Source organism: Saccostrea echinata, unplaced genomic scaffold, assembly GCF_033153115.1.
Source record: "Saccostrea echinata isolate AGI-Se365-2 ecotype Australia unplaced genomic scaffold, CSIRO_AGI_Sech_v1 ptg000009l, whole genome shotgun sequence".
In the NCBI taxonomy this organism is placed as follows: domain Eukaryota; kingdom Metazoa; phylum Mollusca; class Bivalvia; order Ostreida; family Ostreidae; genus Saccostrea; species Saccostrea echinata.
Window position 1 is genome coordinate 49,224,727 of NW_026889758.1, and position 22,842 is coordinate 49,247,568.

The window sequence follows — 22,842 nt, forward strand, 5'->3', positions numbered from 1 at the left end:
GGATTTAAATTGACGATTAGAAATCGGACCAGTTTCCGGAATCACACGTTAGTATGTCCACAAACTGAAAGGTCATTTATGAAACATGTCTCGTTCAAGGTTTGGTTTGCTATGCAGAAAAGTCCTCACAAATCACATGAGGTGGGTACATAATTTCAATATGATATGATAAAATCGAAGTTTGAGTTACACGAAGACTCATTACATAATGTAAAACAATTTTAAAAAAATCTTCCACATACTTCATTGTACTTTTAACTACTTTTAAATTTTAGTTATATAATTTCTTTTGGTAAATATTTACCAGACTCTTCTGCACCACTAGAAAAGCTACTGCTAGTTCACTAGCGAGGCAGTTTAAGCTTACAGTCTCCCACTTCGCACAGGTCCTCTCTGAGAAGGTAGTATGGAGCCTTTTCAGTAATGGCAACCTATGCCATCCATGGATGTTAAGTACGTTAATGGACACAAAGTCCTTGCCCAAGATTCTTTCTTGAAGCAGGTCTCCAAACATTAGTAGAGTCAGTAATGCTGCCACCAGTGTAATGTGAAGCGATCACCCATCCAAGGGACCAGGGCTTATTCAGGTTTGCTGCATGTAGCCTAACTGGAGAGTCTACAGTGCTGCATTACTGGAAGAGCTAGCTCACTGGCTAGGCAGTATACATTCCTATATATTGTCCGCTACACAATCATAGATATGTCCCAATTGTTCTAATGTTTAGTAATGTGGCTTGTAATGTAGACATGTCATAAGTTAATAGAATGCCACTGCTAAATCCAATCTTTGTATCGGGAAAGGGAGAAAGTGTGTAAGATCAGATCGGGATTCGAACCTGCATTCCCTGAACTCTAGACAATTGCTTTACCAACTGAGCTACTTGGCTATTCATGATCAAAACCTGCCTGAGTGACCACCACCATCCTCTCTCCCTAAATGTCTGTCCTTGAAGACACACACGCAGGGTCTTCCCCAGCAGGTCTTTTGCCTGTCACTTCCAGGGCATTGCATAGCACCAAATGTAACAGAGAAGGAGGAATAAATGAACACATAATGAAAAGTTATGGTTTTAACTAGAATTGAACCAGGGACCCCTGCATTACTATTCAGGTGCTATGCCACTTTACCATTAAGGCAAATATCCATGGTACCATAAATACTGTGGAATCATCAATGTTCATGGGGGATCAATGTTTGTGGATATCGTAGGTCACCCTTACGAATTTACATCCCCACAAATAACTATTTTGTCAATGGATATCGTGGGTCACCCTTATCCACAAATTTACATCCCCACAAATAACTATTTTGTCAATGTATTTATTCAGTGAACTTTTGTATACCGTATACAAGTTACCCATAAAATTATGTCCCCACGAACCAACAAAATTTTACTTACCCACAAACATTGACCCCCCACAAATTGAAATGATTCCACAGTATAGCCTAACTTACAACATCTGTTATACAGTACTTATAAAAGTTTAAAAATTTATATCCTTTAATTTTGTTAAAGGTGGGCTATAATGGTCAAAGCCAAAACTCGATCATTATTTATATTACAACACACCAAAGTTTATCTTCGTGTGTGTGAGGCAGGTGTGTGCAAGGCAGGTGTGTGCACTACTGGGCAAATAACACGGTTGGTAGAGCATTGTCTAGAGTTCAGTTAGCCCGGAGTTCAAATCCTGGTCTTGTTGATTGCATTTTCTCCAGTTACATGTGTGGCGGTCTTCGGGTTTAATCGGCAGTGGTCAAATAGCTTTGATATACCCGGTAGCACCTGACTGGAGATTCAGGGGGCCCGGTTTTGAATCCCGATCTGGTCTGTCACATTTTTCTCCTCTCGTGTGACATTTTATGTGCCATGCCCTGGAAGTGACAGATGAAAGACCTGTCAGTGAAGAGCCTGGGTTGGTGTCTTTGCGGTCAAAGACTTTTAAGGAGGGAGGAATTTGGTGGTCAGATGGGTTCAATCGCTGGTGGGCAGATAGCTCAGTTGGTAGAGCACCTGACTGGAGATTCAGGGGGCCCGGGATTGAATCCTGGACTGGTCCATCACATTTTTCTTCTCTCCTGTTACACATGTGGTGATGTGACCATGCCCAGGAAGTGACAGGTCTGTGAGGGATAAACCTAGATTGATATATTCAGTGAGCAAATATATGGGGGGGGGGGGGGGAATGCAGTAGGCAGGCAGGTTTGTCATTAGATGCTAAGATAGCACCTATCTAGATTTATGGTGCACATGATTAAAACGTTATGTATCTTATTTATCCATTAGTAGTCATTTAGTGGATCTTTAGGAATATGGAAATAGTAAAAGATACTTATCTATTGCATTTGATTGAAACAATTCTCATTTTATAAAGGTAACACAGTATAAATCAAATCCAAAATCTTATGCAACAATACAACAGTGTATATTGTTATATTAACTACATTGTCAAGGAATATTTTATTCTGATCAGTCTTTCAAGAGAAATATTAAGAAATCGAAGAAATTGTAACAAAATTTATTGAAGGTCTTTTTACATCTCTATTTGTAGGAGGTGTGCCCGATGGGATCAGTCAAGTGCAGCCAACGTGGCCAAAGTGACCCTGAATCAGTTAAGTGATCACCTGGAGGACCAGATCATGATTAAAACCATCAGTAAATCAAGCTTTGTTCTACACAATGACAATATCAGGATTATAGGACCCACAGTGTTCTTCCCAAGAGAGGTTCTACACTGGAATGTATGTTGCTAATTCTTGATTTTGATGTTTGATATGTAAATTTACAATGTTTATGTTAGAATTCAACAAAGAGGGTATTGTAAAGGGTGTGATCCAATCCAGCAACATGCCTGACTTTCAAAAATTCATATAAACACATATATTGATTTACTTTTCATTGTCTTTATTCTTAATTAAGATATTTTACCATTTCTGTATTGCATATATTATAAGGAAGCATTTACTAGTTTGTGGTAATCTTATATGACTGAATTAATTTTTTTTAAATATATTACAAATATAAAATATTTGTGATTTTTTTCTTTGACAGGTTAAAGGTATTGAGGATATAAATGAAGCATCCTTGTCCTTGTTTACACTTATTGATCCAAAAGTTGGTAAGTACTGATAAATAATTTATTTTTGTGGGGTCAGATTTTTGTAGTTTGAGGAAAAGATATTGATTCCTGAGGAATTGCTTTCGTGGTTGAAGAAGATACAATTTCAACATTTTATGTGGGACATGAATTCCTGGATCTCTTCATACCGTGAAAACAATGAAAATTAAACCCTCATGAAAATGAATGTTGTCATAGTACCGGTACAAGTAATTTATGTAAAAACCAGAAAATGCTATCATATTTATTAAACTTAAATCCCTTTTATTATCAGGATACATTTTTAAGTGTCAGAATTTGGGATGTGTTTGTTCATCATGTTACTTTCCGATGGATCCATGACTTAATTAACTTTAATTGTTCCTTTACATAAAAACTGTTTAATTGTTGGCCAGATTAACTATTTAAAAAAAAAAAAAAAAAAAACTCTAAGCTTTAACATATAGCATACTTGATTGTGATAGAATTCGGCCGAGCCGAACCAAGCCGGGTAAACCCTGGTACGCTCTTAGAATCAAGTGAACAGGCTCATGTAAAGTAATAGAAATATTGTATTTCTATCGTAAAACATTATCTAGCATAGAAAAGGACTACACTTTTTGAAAATATGTTCATTTCACAAGCGTACCTCGATCAAAAGCTTCACGTCTTAAAACAAACAACTTTCAACACTACTATCCCCAAGGATGCTATGTTGAAGCCGCCCGAGCCTATCAAATTTTTCCGGCTCAATCGGCTCACCCAGCTTGATGCGTGCGCAATACCGGCTCAGAATCAAGTGTGTTGCCGGTCATCGCCGGTTTACCCGGGTGCGCCGGATGGTCAGAATCAAGTATGCTAATAGGCTCTATTAATTTGTAATCATAGTTTGAATGTTGGCTGTCTGTCAATATTTTTTTTTTTTTTATTTTATTTTTCCTCTTTAGAATCATTGTCCAACTATTATTACACAGTTAACTTGGCAGCAAGCATTCCCCAGCTAGGAGGATTCAAATTTGTGTAACAAAACCCTCATAACGAGCCATACCTATTGAAATTTAGAAAAAAAAAGAACTCTTTCAAAAATCTTTATAAATTTTACAAGAAGTGTAGTAGAGATGCACCCACTTGATTAGTCGTGGACCTTTTACATATTCATTTAACCTTTTGCAGATGTCCTATTGATCGGAGTAGGAAATCGCATGGAGAGACTGAGTCAAGAAGCTTTGAAGTATCTGAGAGTCAACAAAATTAATTTTGATGTTCTACCTACAGTAAGTATTTTGAAATACATGTACCTATTTTTACTACCAGAGAGAACATAAATTTCTGTGAAATTTTAGTTCGTTGTCTAATATTAACAAAGGTCGTTAGGAAGTGGTCCAATTACATGTTTATGAAATGAATTTTTTTTTAAATGAAATAAATAGGTTGGATATTTGAAAGTTTTAATTCACTCATAACTACATGTATAGTATATAAAATTCTTTGAAGGTTTGCAATAAAGTAGACAATGATCCATACTCTATTTGTATTCATTCAATTTTTGTAAAATTTTTCCAGGAGAAAGCTTGTGCATTGTTCAATTTCCTAAATGGGGAACAGCGTCAAGTTGCTGCGGCAGTGATACCTCCCACTGTCATTGACGAGGACATGCGTATGCCAGTGGATGATGACCTGATCACCTTTGATCCCTGCGTAGATATGTTTGGTCAAGATCCCGATGTTATTATACCAGACAAAGACGAAGACTGGAGGACACCAGGAGAAAAACTCAGAGAAGCAGCCACAGGTGTGAGACTGATGATCAATAAACGAAGAAATGCTCAAAAGTTAATGGACATGCCAGCCCCAGATATTCCGGACATGCAGGATATTGTTGACCGAGTCATGGATGAAGTGGAGAAGGAGGCAGCCAAGGAACGTGCACAGAAAGAAAAAGAGAAGGCAGTACAAGAAAAGGGGACTAAGATAGAGGATGGAGAGAAGATGGGAGAAAGGGGGTTGGAGAAAGGTGATAGAGAGAAGAAGGAAGCAAAGGGGTCAGAGAGAGGTGAATGGACTGGACAGAGTAATACAAGTGAGGATAAATCTGGGGATAATTCAAAAAGTGCGAGAAACACTGACAATAGTGAAGCCAAAACAGATGACCCCAAATCCTGAGATTTACTCAGTAATTAATGTATATGAAACCTGATAATATTGGCCAAATAAACATTGCTGTGCTTGCAGAGATGTAATCTCTTTATTTTCATGTTCACAAAATGTTCCAGTAGAATAAAATTGGTTTATCTTTAAAGTGTACCTGTGGCATCTAGTACCTGCTTTTTAATAGGAATATGCATGTACATGTATGTGGAAACGAGAAAAAGGAACAGTTTGTGTTTCAACCAGTGATTTTTAGTCCACCAATACAATTTTCATGTACACTAATAATGAATTGAAACAATGAATATTTTCAAGTTATTTTATACAACAATATGTTCTTTAATACATACATATTACAAAATGCATGTATTTGCTTTATTACAGGTATTAAAGTTCTTTAAAACAATACTGCTAAGATATTCTGATTCCTATGTTGATGTTAACTTAGGGAGCAAACATATATTACAGACAGTGGAATTTTTTTTTTCTATTAGGTCACTTGAGTCACTCAGGGGTACTGTTGCTATCTGTTTTCCTCCATCGTTGTGCAGGCGGGCGTCGTGCATAAACTTTTCACATTTTCGACTTCTTCTCAAGAACCACCGGGCCAATTTCATCCAAACTTGCCACAAAGTATCCTTGGGGAAAGATGATTCAAGTTTTTTCAAATGAAGGGCTACACCTTCTTCCAAGGGGAGATAATTAAAAATGAGTGAAAAATTACTTGGCAATGCATCTTTTAAAAATCTTCTCAAGAACCACTGGACCAGGTGAGATGAAACGTATTTGGAAACATCCTCAGGTAGTGTAGACTCAAATTTATTAAAATCATAACCCCCAGGGGTAGGGTGGGGCCACAATGAACGATCAAAGTTTAACATAGGAATACATAGGAAAAAACTTTAAAAATCTTCTTCTCCAGAACCACTGGGCCAAGAAAGATGAAACTTATTTGGAAACATCTTTAGGTAATGTAGATTCAAATTTGTTATAATCATGATCCCCGGGGGTAGGATGGAGCCACAATGGACAATGAAAGTTTTATATTAGAATACATAGGAAAAATCTTGAAAAAATTCTTTTCTCAAGAACAGCAAAGTCATGATTGGTTATATATACATGGAAGCATCCTCAGGTAGTATAGATTCAAGTTTGTTCAAATCATGACCCCCTTGGGTAGGAAGGGGACACAACAGGTGATCAAAGTTAGGAATATGTAGGAACGATCATTTAAAAATCTTCTCAAGAACAACAAAGCCATGATTAGTCATTTTAATTCAGAAGCATCTTCAGGAACTGTAGATCACTAAATTTTCACTACACCTTATTTTCACAAGATAGATATTGACTCCTAATTAGCGAAATGGAATATTCACGAATTGTCACAGTGGTTATTGCTCTATATAATCTTTAGGAATACTAATACATGCATACGCAAGAATGAAATTTTTGCAAGCACACTGTCTTGCGTGATTATGCAAAAATAAAGTTCTTGCGAATAAAAAGTGATTTACAGTAGTGTAGATTCAAGATTGTTCAAATCATCACTCTGGGGGGTAGGGTGGGGCCATAATAGAAAATAAAACTTACAGGAAAAAAATCTAAATGGGGGACAGATTAGAACTTAATTTATGAGTTATTATTAAATACTAATTATTTCTTAATTTATGAGTTGTTACTGAATACTAGACTAATTATTTCTATGATCCTGATCATCCTATTTCTCTTGCTTTTGGGCAACAAAGCTGTTTCTATCAGTTTGTTTTATACTCTATGGATCCTCTATGGATTGTTGTTTTACTCAGGTGACCATTAAGGCCCTTGGGCCTCTTGTTCATTTAAAGAATGCAATGTCAAATGTTGAGATGTCTCAGCTCAATGAATATTCTTACTTGTGAATGGCTAGTTTAATTAGAAATGACAATAAACTAACAGAAGCATGCAGGTTGAAATCCATTTACCGGTATTTGGTGATGTTTGGAACAGTGCATTATGTCCTCTATAAATATCTATGAATATGACCATTTTAAAATGAGATTTGGTATCAAGTGACTGTAAATGCAAACATCTTAGAATTGCATTTCTAATCCCCCCTTTCCATATTTATTAATATTTATAAGCTCACCTAGCAGTGGTTTCCATGTTCCGGTTAAGGTTTAAGGAGCAGCTCTCATTCCCAAGTAACTGTAATCCCCATCTAGACTGAGATGTACATTACCTGTCTTGCTTTGGATGCAGGATCTGACGTACATTTCCCGGATGAGAGAGTAGGCTCTAGCTGGGACCCATAAAACTTAGAAGAGATCACTTTAGATTGTCTCACTTTAACATGAGTAATTAATGGTGGAAAGGTGAGACTTAGATAAAAAGTTAGCTCATCTAAGTTTTATGGCCCTGAAGCAGGTTAAAATTTTATGAGAAGATTTCATTCCTAAGTAACAATTAGCCTTGTGGTGACTTAACTTGCATGGATGATGGGTATAGGGATACACATTACTAGACTTGCTTCGGATGCTGGATCTGACTTATGTTTTCCAGATGAGTGAACAGGTTTAAGTTTTTGGAGCAGGTTCATTCTCAAGGAACTGTTAGCCCTTCCTCAACCAAATTTGAAAGGATGATGCATCTTGAAATTGATGAAAACATCCAGATTGGCCGTGGATGCTGGACCGGACCTACATTTTCTGGATGAGTGACCAGGTTAAATTTTTTGGAGCAGGGTCATCCCTAAGTAAATATAATAATCCCTATGTTGACCAAACTTGCATTGAAGCAGGTTCATTCCCAAACAACTGTTAGCCTTAACTAGACCAAAGTTGCATGGATGATGCATCTAGAGATGCATACCACTAGATTTGCTTTGGATGCTGCATCTGACCACATTTACTTGAAGCAGGTTCATTCCCAAGTAACTTTCTATCCTATGAAACTGCACTGATGGTGCATCTAGGGATGCACACTTGCTTTGGATGCTGAATCTGATCTATATTTTCCAGACAAATGAACAAGTTAATATTTTAGAGCAGGTCCATTCCCAAGTATCTATAATCCCAATGGTGACTGAACTTGCATTGATGATACATGTTACAAGGTATGCACAGTACCAGAACCTTTGTGACATGGCAAACATGGCTTTTGTCAACAGGCTTTTTATACCTGCACATCAAAGTTGCATGGGGATTATGTGCATAACGAATAATTTACTGGACATATTCATATGTGGAGAACTACTTGACCTTCATTCTCAATTTGCATTAAAACTAGTAGTGACCAAAGGTACAGCCAATTCATTTGAAGATTAAAAGATCTTTATTGTACACAAGTCATGTAAAACGATTAGAAGTATACGTATCCATTTATTGAGTTGAGTTTTCAGTTGTGAAGGTTACTTTGTCTTTAAAATGTTGCATACATATTTGAACTTTCAGTCTTACTTGCTTGTGTTTTCCAAGAAATGTGCCAAAGACAACATAGAAATTTTACAACATTTATTAAAAATCCAGATTTTTGTAAACAATATAAAATGACACTGCTTTTTTGTATAAGGTGTAGACTTAATAAGAAAAGCAATACTAAATGAGCACCATTGCATAGTAACACAGAAAGAGGTATCTAATGGTTTTTCTTGAACTGCGATCAAAAAATTTTAATAGCTAGCTAAAATACATCATTTAACACAAAAATTCCAAACATATTCATGTTTTCTGATGAATATTATCCCAGCATTACATGTCTCATTTTACTCTCCTTAATTACATTCCTATAATCTGGACATTAATTAATCACTTGACATATTTCACCTAAATAAAGGCAATATCAAAATACATGAATTATTCACTATATAAACATTCTCTATACAGTGTGATAATAAAAAGGTGGAAAATGGCTACATAATATTATTAAGCTTATTATAATTTACATACTTTGGTATCGATCTGATATTTTTTCTTGAGAGAATGATTACACGCATATAATTAAAATAATACTCAATATAGATCCAATAAATCACTTGGAATGTTAACTGGCCTCAGTGCCACAGTCAGCCCTGGCTAGCACATAATAGGACGAGGTGAATACACATTTATCCTGCATTAAAATGATTCTGTACAGGGAAAAGCAAGGATTTCTCATGTGATCTAGAATTAGTACAAAGCACTAACAGATCGGACACACAAATCAACAGCATACACAATCTTATTTTTTATAAAAATACAAAAAAGGTAACCTTAAACATTTATATCTAAATGCTTAATCTAAGAGTTTTAATGAATTATTATAAAGAAGAGCATGGGGGTACTAGTTTACATACAAGTGTTGTTACATTAGGGCGTGACACGGAGAGTGGCTGAGTATTTAAGGTGGCAGTGCCTTCTTATTTCCTGCGTTTTCCCGGCTGTCGCATTAATTTCTCTCGCGCCCTTTGGCAGCTCTCACAGCAAGGCTTTGAGTATCGGGTGTGGCCACAAAGGCGTGCACTAACAATCAGGGAACACTTGATTCTATTGGCTGTGTCTACACAACTTGATGGCACCAAATCTACAATGAAATTGATAGAAATCCTGATTTGATATATGTTTAGTTAAATCTTTGTATTTTGAACATAAATAGTTTATAAATATTTTAGATAGCTGAGATTTCAAAATATATAGGTTGAATAATATTCATATTAATACGGTATTCGGGAGGAGCACATTACCACTACATTGCAAGAAATTACAACTCATTATGGCTACTTTTCACCTAGATTTCAGGTGTGCATTTTGTGCATTACTGCTATATTTTATCAATAAGAAGATTGGCAATTTCAACTCATTACCAATATGCCTGTACATGCATAAGAATGGAAGAGGCATTGTAATGGTAATGTATTTATACCTATAAATGTAGCGGTAATGTATACTATTTTGTAGCGGTAATGACAATTATGAAAATATAGTGGTAATGTACTGCATCCAAATATTCATAGCTCACTAATATAAAATGTATTCTTTAAAAATTGGTAAACATCTTTTTCTTTTGTGAAGATATGATAAAATATGATGAAATAAATGTACATGAAGACAAGAGATAATTTTGAACCCTTCATCAATGCTGCATTAACTGACACAGGTCAATATCCTTGGGAGAAAAAAAAAACACTTACCAAAGGGAACAACTTGAATTGACACAGTGTCCTCAACTGTCTCCTCATCATTCCTCACCACACAGGTGTAAGTGCCTGTGTCCTCAAGGGCCAAGTTTATAATCCTCAAATTGCCCCCCTGGATTTTTATTCTCTGATCAGCTGTTAATGGTAAGCCATTTTTCCTCCAGGAAATGGAAGGAGTGGGGTACCCAAAACCAGAACAGGTTAAGTAAAGGGCCTCACCCTCTCGTTTTGTCTCCTCTGAACGGTCGATTCTTGCCCTCAAAGACTCTACAAAAAATAACTCATATCACTACAAAACTTGTATCACACAAAGGAATTTTATCAACGGAACCAAAGTGTGTATCTTTTAGTATATACACCAAGTTTTTTGAAATCATACTTAAACTATAGAAGGAGCATTCTGAAAGAAGTTTACAGAAATTCCAATTTTTTGTAACCATTCAAGACTAATTTAGACGTTCATTGAAATCAATTACCAACACAAAGAATTATGTATTTTGAAGTTATTCTACCAAGTTTTTCCGGAAACTGCATCAAAAATGAAGGAGGACTGGCATTTTGAAAAAAAATAAAAATTTACAAACAGAAAGATAAACTGGCAGATGAAGGGCACCCTGCCAATCTTTTGGTCTTTGACCAGATGTATACAAAACATGGTCAATCATCAAGTTGACTCCTGACCTAAGAGAAAGCAAATAATGGTAATTGAACAATATATCCCTATGAATACACTTTACCTCTAAGCTGTAGCTTGACAATCCTCTGCTCCGGTGTGGACACCCCATTGCTGGCCACACAGAGGTAACTGCCCATGTCTTGTTCCACAGTTCTCTGTATGATCAGGGTACCATTGCGGTACACAGTAAAGCGAGGGTCTCTGGACACGTCATATCCATCTCGAGACCAGGTGACCCGGGGGTGGGGGTTACCATAGGCCTGACAGTGGAGGAAGGCATCTGCTCCTGGCTGAACCACAATCATGGCTGGTGTTGGGAAAATTGTGATAGGAGCTATGTAAAAAGAATGAATGACCATAACTATCTGCTGTAAAGTCATTACATAAATTCATTGAAGAATTCATAAAGTATCCATTCAAATTCTATCTCAATGAAGTTATTAAATCAATTTATGACAAAGTAAGTCTTGTTTTTAAATTTCTAAGAACAATTATTTTGGTATGTTTCTGTAATTTATTCTAATCTGAATGATGTTTAAAGAAAAACAATTTGAATTCCTATATGCAATGTAAATGTAAAATGCATGCAGTCAGTATAAGTACATTTTGTTACATGTATACACAAAAAGTTTATCTTGTTATTGGCGAAATCTTGAAAATCATACTGTAAAATAAGCCTATATACATGTAGGGTTTCATTTTTTGAAAACAAAACCCCTTGTCTGCTTCAAAATATTTCCTTAAAATTATGTTCATGTCCCAGAATGAAGTTCTGTAAAAACTATACACTTGATATTCTTTTTTAACATTGACATTTCCTTGCTTTAATATAATGTATGGACATTTTTTTTTTTTACATGTTCTAAATTATGCAACTCATATTGGTAAATGAGTGTAACAGAATTTGTTTACAGAGTATTTTAAGTTTAAATGTGGAATAACCTTGAATTCAGTAATACAAGAAGGCTATATAGATAAAAACTGTTAAATTTTGTCCACTCTTGGACTATAGAGTAAATCAATGACATGCTGATGTTGAACTACAATGTACTGTAGTGTTGATACTGAAGAGAATAGAATGGATTGACCAGAGTCATCATCCACATAAAAATAAAATACACATAGATCACTATAATATGAAGAACGTCAGCGAAATTCTTTCAATGTAATTAATAAAAAATAAAAATAAAAAAAGTTAACACTGTTCATGCAAATGGACTACACTTAAAATATACATATTATTTTGGACAACATTCATAGTCTATGGTGTTAACTAAATAAAACAAGTTTGTGAAAATACTGTATACTGTCAATTTTCATCTTTTTTTAGTGCAGTATTTATAAAAGGTACATAGTAAGTTTAAAGGAAGAATGTAGGGAAAAAAATTTCTTTGCATTAATTAAGAGCAAAAAAAACAAAATCAACAAAAACAAAAAAGAAAACAAAATGCATAGGAGTGAAAATTTGTCAGTATACAGTATATACTAATATGATACTATTGAGTTACTTAGTTGGCAGTCAAATTTGGAAACCACAAATATAACAAATGATACTCCTGTAATTACCTGCTACTCCACGGGCTGAAACCAAACACAGTGTGAGGAATATTATAACACAAATGTTAAGACAAAGGTCAACAAAGATTATGACAATAACATAGGATGGATCCAGTTCTCAGTCAAAAAAAAAATATTGCTCTAAAACTTTACACGGTAGGGTGTGCCATGTAAAAATGGTGCTACATTGATAATACTTGTGTATATAGTTAGCATACCCTTATCCTTGACCCCCCCCTTGCCTTCCCAAAGTTTACCGTACTTTTTCAAAGTTTACGACTGGTAAAAACATCAATTAATTTTGAAAGACTTGCAAAAAATTTTTTTTTGATGGGTGCAAGTTTCAAACTATTTCTTTTTCAGACAAATTACGACAGTTTATTAGTATGGTGAAAATAAGCAAGGAAAAATCCACCACAAACTTCAATAAGTATTCAACAGGAAAAGACGAAAACACATGATACATGATCCCAAGTTAAGCTGTAGACAGAGACATGATTTTAAGGACAAATCAAATCTACCACTACTGTATAAATAAATCATTTACAATTGCAGAAAATCCGAATTAAATATATATCCCCATCCACTGCTAAACACACAAAGGCGTATATGTACAAGCAGTTATGGAATTGTTCTATTTCGAGAAAAGACCAAAACAGTACGGTATTCACAAATCAAACACACACTTCTACAAAAGGTTTTGATCTTAGTTATGAATTTATCATAAAGGGACTCTTACCTTCTACTTGCAGTCTAAACCTCTCTATTTCTGGGGTGGATCCCACTTCTGCCACACGACAGGCATACATGCCGCTATCATCCAATGTAGCCATATGAATCAATAGTGAACCGTCAAGATTTATAATCAGTCTGTCACTCTTTGTTATTTGGAATCTACAGACAACATTTTGAAATTATTTTCATAATCATTAAGCTTTGCAATTTCATATACTAGTACATAATTAAAATTTTAAACATATACGCAATATCTTCAAAGTGTTAATTGTAAATGAGACGCTTATAGATGTTTGAAAGTATGCCTCCCACAATTCCATTCAAAAATGGTTATTTTTCTGAAGGAAACCCTCAATTTCCTTTTGCTATGAATAAAGAATCAAAGATGATGATATAAAGAGAATGAAGACCAATTAAGTGTTGGTGTCAATCAGGTTCCTTTGAAGCTACCTTTTTGATCAAATATGTTATTCATACATGTACAGCAACATTTCTTTCCAGATTTCTCACTTACAATCTGCTTACACGTACCTTCATACAGAATGATTTATTTTTAAGGTTTTCCTGCATTGCAAAAATTGCAAAAGTCACTGGCAACAAGTGAAAGAGAAAGTGTATTATAATAATTTAGTCTAAATGTACATGTATGTACTCTGAACAATTTTTGTTATAAATTCTAAATATATACATGTATCATGTAATTAGAAACAATGTATACAAAAGAATATTCTTACACTAAGTTTGACAAGTACAGCATATTTAAATCTACCTACCCATCTTTGTACCATGAGATGCTACCATATCCAGATCTGTATTTATTACATGGTATAACGACATCGGAGTTTGGCACCTCTATCAATGATGTATAGTCTCCCTCAATCACATCAGTATCTGGCCCAGCTTCATCTAAAGAAGAAAATTAAATCTCAAGAATAAAGACAGCTGAATGGAACTTTTTCCATAAGTTTATTTCTGAAAGCATGATCTAGGTGACCCATATTTTAAATGATCAAACCATTCAACAATCTTGTCAGGGTAGCCATGAAAATTCCTACCGATATAAATGATTTAGCAAAGTATTTACAAAATCTCTTTCTCATGAGCTGCTTATTAAGATACAGTAAAACTCGCTTATAATGAAGCGCCAAGCATGGACAATTTTGTTTCGTTATAAATGTAATTCGTTATATCTGTTAAATTCACAATATGTTTTAAAGCCATGGGGAATGAAAAGCACTTCACTGTAATAATTTATAATAATTTAATTTTGTTTGTATTCTAGCCTCTGATTGGTTAATATCCAAAAAGGAACACAAATTATTTCTGTATAACCTGGTTTGGTATGGGACCCCCCCCCCCCCCCCCCCCCCCCCGACAACCATCTGTATCATCTGTATCCATACAATCCTCTCATTTCCAGTCCTCGGGATTCATGGAAAATTCCAGATTTCATAAATGTACCTTTAACTTCAAACGATAATTCAATCTTACCACATGTAAACAAACAACAAGGCTGCTAGGCCTATGTATCAGTTTTTACCTCCCCTCGCTTCCCATCACTTTCGTTACTTCCGTTACTACGGTTGTATTATTGAGCGGCAAATTTGAACTAATAAAAAGCAACAATATTTTAACCCATAGTTATTTAATGGTTTTAAAATTAAATTATAAGGAATGACTCTAATTCTTGGCCAAATTATTCGAGTATAACCTGGTTTGGGTCAGTTTACACTGTTTAATAATCCGCTTCGTGGATTATAAAGCGTAAACTGACCCAAACCAGGTTATACTTGAATAATTTGGCCAAGAATTAGAGTCATTCCTAAAATAAGGGTGTTCGCTATAAGCGTGTTTTACTGTACATAAATTTCTGACCTACCATTGCAATTACTGAAGTAGAAATCTCTTGCTGGGGTGATTCCGTCAGGACAGCAGCCAAATCGAGACCCACAATTCCTGTCATCTATTATATTATCTTTGTCATCAGGGGCTTTTGTGGTGGCTTTGAAGATTAAGATGTACTGTTAATACAACACCTCCAAACATGTTGTTAAAAGGGTACAACATATCTTTACACATTCAATAATACAATGTATTAATAAATTCATGATTGTCTTCCATGGCAACATACAACTAGTATCACTGTTTTTCTTCACTAGAAAAATAGAAATATGGCCATTACATATGACAAAGCTGGGACAAGAAATGTGAGGGCTAAGGTTATCAAGAAGAGAAATGCAGAAGAGGGTCCAGCTGGGAGGGGGGAAGGTGTCGGGGGGTCCAGCCAGTTTTGATGGATCTGTAAAGAAGCCCCTTCAAACAATTTGACTTTTTTGTACAGTACCACTGTCTTACCTGGTGCTGGTGTTGGACGCACTCTATTTATACAGACTTCTCGGCACTCCCTTTCATCGTCAAACCTATTGGCATTTCCGTCACATCCTCCATACCAGAACTGACGACATTCTCCCTCGGTTTTATTGAAGTACCACTTGACTTCCCATTGTGAACAGGTACCTCTATCAGATGTCTCATCACAGAGATCCACATCTGAATTTTAAACATGTCTTTCATGTTAATTAAAGAACAATCTTTTTAACTGCAGGGTATGAGTTACTGTTGCAATCTGACAATAGAAAGAGCACAAATTATGTGTTTTTTAAAGACGGCATTTCTATGTCAACTATCAAATATACAGTCTGCAAACTACACACAATTTTCCAAATATAGTCAGTAGATGTAATTTGAAGTATTAATCATAGATTTACAAAAACAAACTATTAGTTGTCCTGAAGGCTCAACATAGAGACTATAATTATTCCTAGATACAGAGAGAGAGAGAGAGACACTGAGAGAGAGAGAGATGGACATACTGAGAGTGTACTCTCTTGTGGTTGCAGGCCTTTGGGTGGTTACTCTGGGTCTCTCAGTGGGGTACACAGGTCTTCGTGTGGTAACTCTAGGTCTTTCAGTGGGATAAACAGGTCGTCGCGTGGTGACTCTGGGTCGCTCTGTGGGTATCACGTTGTACCTTTCCCAGCAGCTTTCTCTACACTCCTGTCCAGTACTAAATCTGTTGGCATTACCAGTGCAGCCATACCAGCGAAAGGGTCTACAATCACTGATAGATGGGTCATAGTAATACATAACAGTCATGTTGCTACAACTTCCTCTGTCAACTGGAAGCAGGCACTTGGGATCTTTGTTTCTTGGTGCAACTGTTGTCCTAGCTAAAAAAGAAAATGATCTAATGCTTAATTTCAATATGATGCAATGGTATATCTTAGGATCCGGGGAGAGAGAGAAAGCTATAACTCCTTAATGTAAAATTTGTTGCTGCATTGGAATATCTGATGCTGTAGCATGTGGGAACTTTGAAAGCAAAAGCTTGATCAAATTTTATTCACAATCAACAAATTTTGTTTGTGAATCAAGTACTGTCTGATGGTTAACCTTAACAATGACCTATACTTAAAGCTTTGATACTGACCTTAAACTTGGCAAAATATAGATTCTAAATCTTGTAAGTTTAAAATTCATATTTTAAGTAAAACTTGTTAAGAGATAAAACCAAAAACAGAATCCCCAAACTCTCCCAAGGGGCTCTTTGACCTTTGGGCAGAAAAGTCCACATTTTTTAAGAACAATGAAAATAATTTTTAAAAAAAATACATCATACTGTATTATTTTCGTGATTCAAAAACAATAAATTCGTGGAAATCTTTTTTCAAATTTCATTAAGCATTTGAATAGGACGTCTAAGCAAAACACTTACATGGTGCAACATAGATGACAGTTCTAGAATACGGTCCATAACCAATTCTGTTCCTGGCTTGTATCTTGAAATAATAGGTAGAGTCTGGCTGTAGTCCGGTTACATAGGTGTACTCTCTGCCTCCGTCAACCTGCTGTGTGTACCACTGACTATTGTCTGTATTAGGCTCCTTGTTTGTGTAGGAGATCAGGTAATCTGAGTAAGAGACGTACAACTCTACAAGTATTTTCTTTTAAATTAATACATGAAACAGAATTTAAGATATCATAATACACAAGAAAAGACTTTCAGACATTTTGATAAAACTGGTTGATGCTCAACACATTATACTACATGTAAAACAAATGTGTAGGCACCAATCCAGATATGATAGATGTAGCTGAAAAAGTGTTGTTCATTATAAATTTTAGGGTGAATCAAACCAAATCTTTCAAGTGGGATACTTACTGTAGGTCACTAATAGGAATTCCCATAAACACAGAGTTTACAAATCAAAGTAATTATGTACCAGTATATATGTTGTCAGAACTTTCTCAATATTATAACAATGACATCACACATGTACACACCAACAACTGGGTTAAGTCCAGTGGTAGCAGGTGCCCTCCATCTTAGTAAAACAGTAAAGCTATCTCCCCTGGATGGAGATACATCGACATCTGTAGGGTAAGCACTGAGACCTGAAGGAGACAGCATAATAACACATACATGTATTGGGGTGAAACAATATGCTTTCTTCACGATATGATACGTAGAGTATAATTTTATCATGATACAGTTATTTTTAATTAGATACATTTTGACTGAACGCAACATATTCCTAGTGGTTTTATGTTCTGTTTCTATTGTCATAATTTTTCCAGATGAACATATGTGCAGCATCTTTTTCTGAGAAAACTGAACAATTCCATCTAGTTGATTTTCTCTGTTGTTCATTATAAACTGTTGTCTTTATTCAAACATTTTCATCATTATTTAAGTTACATGCATCTTTTTTTGAGAAAGCCAAAGACTTTGAAAGATTCTATTGGTCGAAAGAGCAACCCACATAAAAGATTCATGTAACATGCATAATAAAGCATACAAAATGTATATCAATTAACTCAAATTACCACATTCATATTCATCAGAGTTATCTCGGCAATCTTGCCTGCCATCACAGCGTGCACCATCAACACAGGAACCATCGGAGCAACGGAAGTACCCTTCAGGGCATGATCTGGAGGGTTCTACAAATCACATAGAAAAAAAATGACAAGCAAATTCAGAGAAATGTGGTCCCTCACTTTTGGGGTCTTTTTGGTTGGGGTGCAGTGATCTATGAGATAGTCTGTCCTGTTTTGTCTGTCCATCATACTAAAAAAAGTTATACATTTTTGAAGTACACATACATGTATAAGTTATATTTTTTGTGAATTCTGAACACATTGCCCACATTGTATTACATACATGTTTACCTAGCTGCAACAATGTAACCTTGCCTGATTTTTATGATGTTGCAAACTGTGAAGTCTAGGTCATGAGGTCCAAAATCATAGTAAATCTGGATAGACCTTGTCACAGGTTATAATAAAAATATGAAAGCTCCGTCTTTTCAGGTGCAGAATTATGGCAAAGGTTGAATTTTTTTTAAAAAGTAGGTAAGTCTTCAAGGTTAAGGCCATGAGGTAAAAACCATAAAATATTCTGAAAATTCTTGTCACATGTAACGTACATATTAAATATAAAAAAGTTTTCTTTGCTCTCATTCAAAAATAATGACCAAAGTTAAAGTTTTTGTGACAGAGAGATTGACAAAGAAACAGAGCTTAGGGTCAGTAATCATAACACATGTGGAAAAGTTTTTTCATAGGTAATACACATGTAAAATATACAAGCCTGTCTCTTTAGGTGCCAGAGCTACTACCAAGATTAAAATAGGTCAAACTTCAGGGTCAATGTCATGAGGTCAAAAATTATAAGACATTCCAAAAGGTCTTTTAAACATGAAAATCCTATCTTCTCTTATGCAAAAGTTATGACCAAGGATAAAGATTTTGTGACAGATTCACAGTCAATTGACATTTAATATTCCCATACATTACGGAAAGTGGGGGGAAAAATTAACAGCAAAGTAACAATCTCAGTGATATCTGCAAAGCTTACAAAATATACATGTACATCTAATGAAACTTAAATAACCATATTCAATGTGTATCTAGTGAAACTTAAATTACCACATTCATATTCATCCGAGTTGTCTCGGCAATCTTGTCTGCCATCACAACGTGCACCATCAACACAGGAACCATCTGAGCAACGGAAGTAACCTTCAGGGCATGATCTGGAGGGTTCTACAAATACATAAAATATGAAAATACACAGCAATGGAAGGAACTGAGATATTTGCAAATTGGATCAAGATGTTTCATTTTACCGGTACACTTTCCACGCTTGTTAATTTTTGATCTTATTTTTATAACATCAGCTATTTATTTAATTAATTAATTTCAAGTTCAAAAGAGGAAAATCGTAGTCTATGAATACTTTGATGTTGCAATATCGCTTGCCCTGTTAAATATATACATAATTTTCAACATGATAAACTTAAACTAAAAATAAATATGACAACTGTTAAACTTGCAACAAAATCTCTGCTTTGTTGAAATAAAATTATTTCCTCAAAAAATACTTAGTATACGGCGACGCATAATTTCAATATTACCGTATGCTAAAAAAAATTAATAATAAACTCTGTTAATACTTTAATGCAACATTATCTCGTGCTTTGTTAAAATGAATAATTTCCTCCAGATTGCCGCTATATGGAAAGTCAAGATTAAGAAATAAAAACGCATTTGAATAAAATATCGTGTTCTGTAAATTTTCGGCACTTTATCTCCATTTTCATAGCAAATTACCGCGATTTTCAAAAGTTCAGAACACCGCTTGGTAAAATTTTCTGCTGCGTATAATACAACCGAACTGCGGTTTTTCCCCCAGTTTCAGGCTCAAAAAGGGGGGTGCGTATTTTACACCAATGCGTATTATATTCGGCCAAATACGGTAAATGCATAAAACTTTTAATCTGGCTTCATTAATCAGATGTTAATAAGTTCTGCATAAGCATACATAGGGTAGGATATCCATATTTTTTTTTATCCTCCCTTACCACAGAGTCTTGAATCCTCATCAGAGCGATCAGAGCAGTCTGGTACGCCATCACAACGCAGCCGTATAGATATACACTGACCACTGCCACACTGGAATTCCTCGTTAGAGCAGGACGACACTTAAAGGGAACATTACAGACTCCACAGACATGTCATATTTGATATTACATGATTAACTTGTTGATATGCAGATGGTAGTATTTTAATTAAATACAGTTTAATTTAATATTATCAAACTTTATGCCCAATTTTGATGCAAAATAATTGACTATAACATAAATCACTATCTTTTAAATCTTCCTTCATCAAAAACTCCAAAATTGACAATTTTAATAAATATGTATTATAACTTTATTTTATGTTTACCAGTTCGTCCACATTTTCTGTTGCAAGCCTCTAAAGAATCAAAATTGTTGGCATTTCCTCCACAACCCCCATAGGAGAAAGATTCACAGGTTCCAGTGACTTTGTTGTAGAAGTACCTTGGAATCAGTGCCAGGCAGTTGCCAACTTCACTCTCCAAATTACAAACATCTGCAAGATCAAATTTATATATGCTTGTATTTTTAAGCCTTGGATAAAATTTTATGGTCAACTATCCCCCCTTTCTTCTCAAAAATAAGAATAAAAGTCAATAATATTTATTTTGATAAAGTTCACAGACATATCAAACATTTAAATAAACAAATACATGAAGTCTGTGAGCCAATGCTCACTAGTACATGTAATACCCCCACTCTGATGTGAATATATACTCTGATGTCAATGTACCCAAGTTCAGATATGGACAGTTATGAACTGGAAGTTGATGTTAGATTCGTATAAAAATGAATCCCACCATATTGCATGCCCCAACAAAGAGTGTGCTAAAATTTCGAGCATCTGCAATGAATAATTGCTGAGAAAAATGTGACGAAAATTTTTTAATGTACGTTACGGACAGACGTGCAGATAAACAGGATGTTGACATCAGATTCATACAAAAATGGATCCCATCATATGGCATGCCTCAACAAAGTGTATTTTAAAATTTCAAGCATCTGCAATGAGTAGTTGCTGAGAAAACTGTGACAAAAATTTGTTATGTATGGTATGGACAGACACACGGATAAACAAGAAGTTGACATCTGATTCGTACAAAAATGAATCTACCATATGGTGTGTTAAAATTTCAAGCATCTGCATCCAGTAGTTGCTGAGAAAACTGCGACAAAATTTGTTATGTATGGTATGGACAGACGCACGGATAAACAGGAAGTTGACATCAGATTTGTACAAAAATGAATCCCATCATGCCTAAACAAAGTGTGCTAATATTTCAAGCATCTGCAATGAGTAGTTGCTGAGAAAACTGCAACAAAAATTTGTTATGTATGGTAGGGACAGACACACACAGACAGACACACAAGGGTAAAACAGTATACCCCCTTCTCCTTCGAGGGGGGGGGGGGTTATAATAATCTATAGATTTAAGCTCACAAGGACTAATTTCTGTGTTACAGAGGACTGTGGTAAGTATGGTATGACAGGTAATTTCAGCAATTATTCTATTTTGCAATATTTCAAAATTTGAACTACTAAAACTTGATTTTTAAAAATTGCAAACAATTTCCCAACTACTAAATTAAAAAAAAAAGAAGACTAATTGGAATCACACATTACAAAAGCAATATTCTGACTGCTAGATTTGGAGGATCAAATTGCAAAAATTTGAAGCAAAGGAAATTACTCATTATATGATTATTACAGCTAGGGTAATTAATTACGTTTCCATCATATTATTTCCTTCAGGAAATCTTTTGCATTTCTTAAGGCTAAATTTTCTCAACAGAGATTTTAAAATTAAAACTAACTTACTGTCACGACTACAAGAAGATTCACACACTTCACGACTCGTGAAGCGATTGTCATTTCCACCACATCCCCCATATTCGAATTCGTTACAAAGTCCAGTCAAGTGATCATAGTACCAGGCAGGAATCCTGGATTTACAATTACCTCGCTCCATAGGAAGGTGACAGTACTCTTCTGCAGAAAAGCGGTAAAAAAAATATCAAATAGAAACTTCAAAGCTTTATACCAATAGTTTTTGTTTATTTACAGTTAATTTACATGATTTTTATTTCAATTAGTTAATTATCACATTGATATTTTTGGCTACAGTAATTTTAAAAGACTTAGAAGGAAAAAAAAAACATTCTCAGAATTCGCAAATGTGTCAATGTAGAAAAGAAATTATGAAATATAAAGTTTAATGTACCTTCTAGATTTCCACTCCCCTCAATTGAGGATTCTGTAGTGGTCTGCACCAATGTATCAGGAGCACACTTCCTGCGACAAGCCTCTAGAGTTGCGAAATTGTTGGAGTTTCCACGACATCCTCCATAAATGAACTGAACACAATCGCGAGTACTGGGGTCATACTTGTAACGGCGTTGATAGGCAAGGCACTGAATTTGTCCAGTTTCAAAAGGTTTGCAAACATCTAAGAAAATATTGATACAAATTAAAGCACCTGTTACCTGGCAAGATGCAGTTTTCAAAAAACATAAAT

The 22,842-nt window shown here is 35.1% G+C and overlaps 2 protein-coding genes across 6 annotated transcripts in view; one reads left to right on the forward strand and one right to left on the reverse strand.

The window, feature by feature from the left end:
• The first annotated feature begins 33 nt into the window (after positions 1-33).
• On the forward strand, positions 34-5,652 carry LOC133183880 (uncharacterized). The gene is made up of 5 exons (XM_061318773.1): positions 34-141; positions 2,551-2,740; positions 3,051-3,117; positions 4,270-4,370; positions 4,660-5,652. The coding sequence occupies exons 1-5, from the start codon at positions 86-88 to the stop codon at positions 5,257-5,259; spliced, it is 1,014 nt and encodes a 337-aa protein (XP_061174757.1). The 5' UTR covers positions 34-85; the 3' UTR covers positions 5,260-5,652.
• Positions 5,653-8,717: 3,065 nt separating this feature from the next.
• Positions 8,718-22,842, reverse strand: part of LOC133182999 (papilin-like) — a 71,479-nt gene continuing 57,354 nt past the window's right edge. For 3 of the 5 annotated variants that reach the window (XM_061317910.1, XM_061317909.1, XM_061317906.1), the window contains 17 exons: positions 22,549-22,773; positions 22,146-22,316; positions 20,655-20,822; positions 20,288-20,407; positions 19,353-19,469; positions 18,249-18,365; positions 17,706-17,816; positions 17,137-17,331; positions 16,235-16,591; positions 15,717-15,911; positions 15,241-15,363; positions 14,135-14,267; positions 13,366-13,520; positions 12,636-12,650; positions 11,131-11,403; positions 10,388-10,660; positions 8,718-9,780 (listed from right to left, as the gene is read on the reverse strand). In XM_061317910.1, coding sequence (XP_061173894.1) covers positions 9,617-9,780; positions 10,388-10,660; positions 11,131-11,403; positions 12,636-12,650; positions 13,366-13,520; positions 14,135-14,267; positions 15,241-15,363; positions 15,717-15,911; positions 16,235-16,591; positions 17,137-17,331; positions 17,706-17,816; positions 18,249-18,365; positions 19,353-19,469; positions 20,288-20,407; positions 20,655-20,822; positions 22,146-22,316; positions 22,549-22,773 — 2,912 coding nt within the window. In that variant the 3' untranslated portion in view covers positions 8,718-9,616. The remainder of the gene's footprint in view (positions 9,781-10,387; positions 10,661-11,130; positions 11,404-12,635; positions 12,651-13,365; positions 13,521-14,134; positions 14,268-15,240; positions 15,364-15,716; positions 15,912-16,234; positions 16,592-17,136; positions 17,332-17,705; positions 17,817-18,248; positions 18,366-19,352; positions 19,470-20,287; positions 20,408-20,654; positions 20,823-22,145; positions 22,317-22,548; positions 22,774-22,842) is intronic. The other 2 variants (XM_061317908.1, XM_061317907.1) reach the window with 2 other exon arrangements.

Excerpts from the sequence above, each read along its gene's own strand:
- LOC133183880 (XM_061318773.1), top strand. The coding sequence starts at position 86 with ATGTCTCGTTCAAGGTTTGGTTTGCTATGCAGAAAAGTCCTCACAAAT. Across the intron at positions 3,118-4,269 it reads ACTTATTGATCCAAAAGTTG|ATGTCCTATTGATCGGAGTA; the intron begins GTAAGTACTGAT and ends AACCTTTTGCAG. Across the intron at positions 4,371-4,659 it reads ATTTTGATGTTCTACCTACA|GAGAAAGCTTGTGCATTGTT; the intron begins GTAAGTATTTTG and ends AAATTTTTCCAG.